This window comes from Dipodomys ordii, unplaced genomic scaffold (assembly GCF_000151885.1).
Source record: "Dipodomys ordii isolate 6190 unplaced genomic scaffold, Dord_2.0 Scaffold6, whole genome shotgun sequence".
NCBI classification, from domain to species: Eukaryota; Metazoa; Chordata; class Mammalia; order Rodentia; family Heteromyidae; genus Dipodomys; species Dipodomys ordii.
In genome coordinates this window covers 14,651,675-14,656,125 of record NW_012267222.1, presented here as the reverse complement: position 1 = coordinate 14,656,125, position 4,451 = coordinate 14,651,675, and the positions used below count along the sequence as shown (strand labels likewise).

At 42.7% G+C, this 4,451-nt stretch overlaps 1 protein-coding gene across 1 annotated transcript in view; it reads left to right on the top strand.

The window, feature by feature from the left end:
- Nucleotides 1–4,451, top strand: part of Kdm1a (lysine (K)-specific demethylase 1A) — an 81,162-nt gene that overhangs the window by 51,054 nt on the left and 25,657 nt on the right. The window contains exons 7-8 of the mRNA XM_013032458.1: nt 1,905–2,011; nt 3,392–3,473. Of these exons, the coding sequence (XP_012887912.1) occupies nt 1,905–2,011; nt 3,392–3,473 (189 nt within the window). The remainder of the gene's footprint in view (nt 1–1,904; nt 2,012–3,391; nt 3,474–4,451) is intronic.

Here is a 4,451-nt window from a genome sequence, read left to right as displayed (position 1 = left end):
TAATGTTAAGGTCTTTAATCCATTTTGAGTTGATGCTGGTGCATGGTGATAGGCTGGGGTCCACTTTTAGTTTTCTGCATGTGGCTGCCCAGTTTGGAAAGGATTTTTTTTTATAATTAAAATAAATTTGTTAAGTATAGAAGTCAGCTGGGTGTCAGTGGCTCATACCTGTAATCCCAGCTACTCAGAAGGCTGAGAACTAAAGCTCACAGTTCAAAACCAGCCAGCCCAAGGCAGACAAATCCTTGAAACTTTTGCTGTTGGTGGTGGTAGTAGTCATGAGGCTTGAACTCAAGGCCTGGGTGCTGTTGTGAACTCTTTTTGCTCAAAGCCAGCACTCTACCACTTTGAGCCACAGTGTCACATCACATCTGGTTTTCTGATGGTTAATTGGAGATAAGAGTCTCATGGGTTTTGCTGGCCAGGCTGGCTTTGAACATAATTCTCAGATCTCAACATCCTGAGTAGCTAGAATTACAGGTGTAGCCACCCAGTACATGGTCTCCTTGAAACCTATCTCCAGTAAGTCACAAAATGTCAGAAGTGGAGCTGTGGTTCAAGTGGTAGAGCATTAGCCTTGAACACATAAGCTCAGGGACAGCACTTAGAGCGTGAGTTCAAGCCCCATAACTGACACATACACCCACACACACACACTCACACATATGTACACAGACACACACAGGAAGATGTCAGTTATGCAGGCAAGACTTTTGAGGTTTTTCTGTCAAAATTGTCTTTTCTGTTTACTACTGGCCTTGTTCATAGTGTTTGAATAATATCTGCCAGGAGTCTAAGCAACAGGAATATTTTGAGAATTGAAACTTCAAACAGAAATATTAGCTGGCTTGCCAGTGGTCTGTAATCTTAGCTACTTAGGAGACTGAGGTCTGAGAATCAAGGGTTGAAGTCAATTTGGGCAAACAAATCTCTGAAATTCTTTTTTTTTCGGGGGTCCGGTCATGGGGCCTGAACTCTGGGCCTGGGCACTGTCCCTCAGCTCTTCAGCTCAAGGCTAGCACTCTACCACTTGAGCCACAGCGCCTCTTCCAGCTTTTTTCTTTTTGCTTAACTGGTGCTGAGGAACCGAACCCAGGTCCTCAGGCATGCAAGGCAAGCACTCTACCACTAAGCCACCTTCCCAGCCCAAATCTCTGAAATTCTTATGTCCAATTAACCACCAAGAAGCTAGAAGTAAAACTGTTGCTCAAGTGGTAGAGCACTAGTCTTAAGCAAATAAAGCTAAAGGACAGTGCCCAGGCCCTGAGTTCAAGCCCCAGTACCAGCACACCTACACAAAGAAAGGGATACTAATTTAAGAAATAAAAATAGAGCTTAAAAGAACTAGTTTTTACTCAGAATATGTCCTAGTATAGCTCTAAGTTAAATAAACAGTTCATTTGTTTGTAGCACTACCATCATTGCATGACTAAATTGAGAAGAAACTAATTCTCCAGATAATAATATTTGATTTATGAACATTATCAAGCTGGGCACTAGTGGCTCACACCTGTAATCTTAGCTACTCAGGAGGCTCAGATCTGAGGATCATAGTTCAAAGCCAGCCCTGGCAGGAAAGTCCATGAGACTGTCATCTCTTATAAACCACTAGAAAATTGGAAATAACACTGTGGCTCAAGTGGTAGAGCTCTAGCCTTGAGTTGAAGAACTGATAGCACCCAGACCCAGAGTTCAAGCCCCACAACTAACCAAAAAAAAAAAAAAAAAAATTCAATATCAAATTAAACTTTATACATTTCAGGCATTTGTTTTTAGGTATTTTACAAACAACCAAACTGCTTACTTTTAAGATGTTATGCTAAGAACCCAGAGGTTTTCATGAGTAAAAAGAGAAACACTATAGCCAGATATTCTAATATTGTTCCTTTTTCTTTTTCCCGTAGCTAAAAAGACGGGCAAGGTAATTATTATAGGCTCTGGGGTTTCCGGCTTGGCAGCAGCTCGACAACTGCAAAGTTTTGGAATGGATGTCACACTTCTGGAAGCCAGGGTAAAGGATTTACTTCGGTTTACAAACTATCTGTCATGGATGAAGCTTTTTTTATTGGAGAGGGGGCTTGGTGCTGGGGCTTCATACTTGCTGGGCAAGTGCTCTTAATATGGGACAACAGGCCATTCTGTGGATAAAAGCATTTTAGACAATAATGTTTTGATAAGTTCTCGTTGATTATTTACTATTTGTAAGGCTTCAGTATGTCTTTTGGATGGATATTTTCAGCTCATTATTTCTCGCTAGGCAGCTCTTACATAGGGGACCTATTCTTGTAGGTAGCAATTAATTCTTCTTTGTGGTAATCTGTAGGCCCTGATGAAACTAAAGCTCCCTTAATTATTAGTGGAGAACAATGAAAACTAAAAGAATAAAAGGTGATGGCATATAGTGAAAAAGTGAACATCACATTAGGGTTCATGGTGAAAATAATTGTCATGAATGATTTTTCAAATTTAATTGAAAAGCTCCTTGGACTCTTAGCCTATTTCAAAACAAACCAAAAATCCCACAGCCAACTTCAGTGATTAGGGACAAGAGTTAAGCCATGGTACCAGAAAAGTTGGTTTTTAGCATTGGAATTCGTGAACATGTATTTTCCCCATGGATGGCTCTTGAGCATCACGTGCACACACACACACACACACGCGCGCGCGTGTGTGTGTGTGTGTGTAGAAAAGTATGGGGCTAGAGAGACAGTAATACTTTGATTACATGTACCTCTGGCTATTAATGTATACCTCTTACATTTTGTTACCTTTCCCTCAGTTCTGGTTAATGTTTATTTGCTTATAGTATCTTCAGTCCTGTTGATTGCACTCCATATAAACTGCAGACTAGCCTTTCTTTTTAGGTTAGGAAAGATCAAGCTCTAGTATGCCAGAGTTATTATGGTTAAAATAGAATTGATGAGCCTGGCTTTAATGCACCTTATGCCTGTAATCCTAGCTATGCTGAAGGCTAAGATCTGAGGATTGCCATTGGAAGCCAGCCTGAGCAAGAAAGTCCATGAAATTCTTCTCTCCAGTTAACTACCAAAAAATCAGAAGTATATTGGGCTGGGAAGGTGGCTCAGTGGTAGAGTGCTTGCCTTGCATGCATTGAGGGTTTGATTCCTCAGCACCATATAAGCAGAAAAAGCTGGAAGTGGCACTGTGGCTCTAGTGTAGAGCACTAACCTTGAGCTGAAGAGCTGAGGGACAGTGCCCAGGCCCAGAGTTCAAGCCCCACAACCGACAAAAAAAGAATTAGAAGTGGCTCAAGTGGTAGAGTGGTAGACTTAAGCTCAGGGACAGTGCTCAGGCCCTGAATCCAAGCTTCAGTACCTGCCCTGAAAAAATAGAATCGATGACTTTGGCTATTCCATTTCTTAAAAAACAGGATCGTGTTGGAGGTCGAGTTGCTACATTTCGGAAAGGAAATTATGTAGCTGATCTTGGAGCCATGGTAGTAACAGGTCTTGGTAAGTAGTTCTTAGTTTTATGCTTCAGTACATATCTACTGAAACTCCTAAGATTGTTTAAGTTTACATTTTGAAGCTACATAAGTATAGCTTTTAAAAAACTGATTAGGAGGCTGGGTAAAGTACTTGCCTAGAGTACTTGCCTTAGTGGTAGAGTACTTGCCTAGCATGTGTGAAGCCCTAGGTTCAATTCCTCAGTACTATATAAACAGAAAAAGCCAGAAGTGACACTGTGCCTTGAGCACAGAGAAGCTCAGAGACAGTGCCCAGGCTCTTGAGTTCAAGCTCCAGGACTAGGAAAAAAAAATAACTGATTAGGGTTTTGTGTTACTCTTGTTTTCATTGGACAGTAATGTAGGACTAGGGTTGTGAGAATCATAAAGGAAAAAGGTTACCAGATGCAGGTGGCTCATGCCTGTAATCCTAGCTTCTCAGGAGGCTGAGTAAGATCAAGATTCAAAGCCAGCTTGGGCAGGAAAGTCCATGAGGTGTGTGTGTGTGTGTGTGTGTGTGTGTGTGTGTGTGTGTGTGTGTTGGTAGTGGGGCTTGAACTCTAGCCAGCTTGGACAGGAAAGTCCATGAGGGGTGGGTGTGTGTGTGTGTGTGTGTGTTGGTAGTGGGGCTTGAACTCTAGCCAGCTTGGGCAGGAAAGTCCATGAGAGGGTGTGTGTGTGTGTGTGTGTGTGTGTGTGTGTGGCTTGAACTCTAGCCAGCTTGGGCAGGAAAGTCCATGAGAGGGTGTGTGTGTGTGTGTGTGTGTGTGTGTTGGTAGTGGGGCTTGAACACTAGCCAGCTTGGGCAGGAAAGTCCATTAGAGGGTGTGTGTGTGTGTGTGTGTGTGTGTGGCTTGAACTCTAGCCAGCTTGGGCAGGAAAGTCCATGAGAGGGTGTGTGTGTGTAGTGGGGCTTGAACTCTAGCCAGCTTGGGCAGGAAAGTCCATTAGAGGGGGTGTGTGTGTGTGTGTGTGTGTGTGTGTG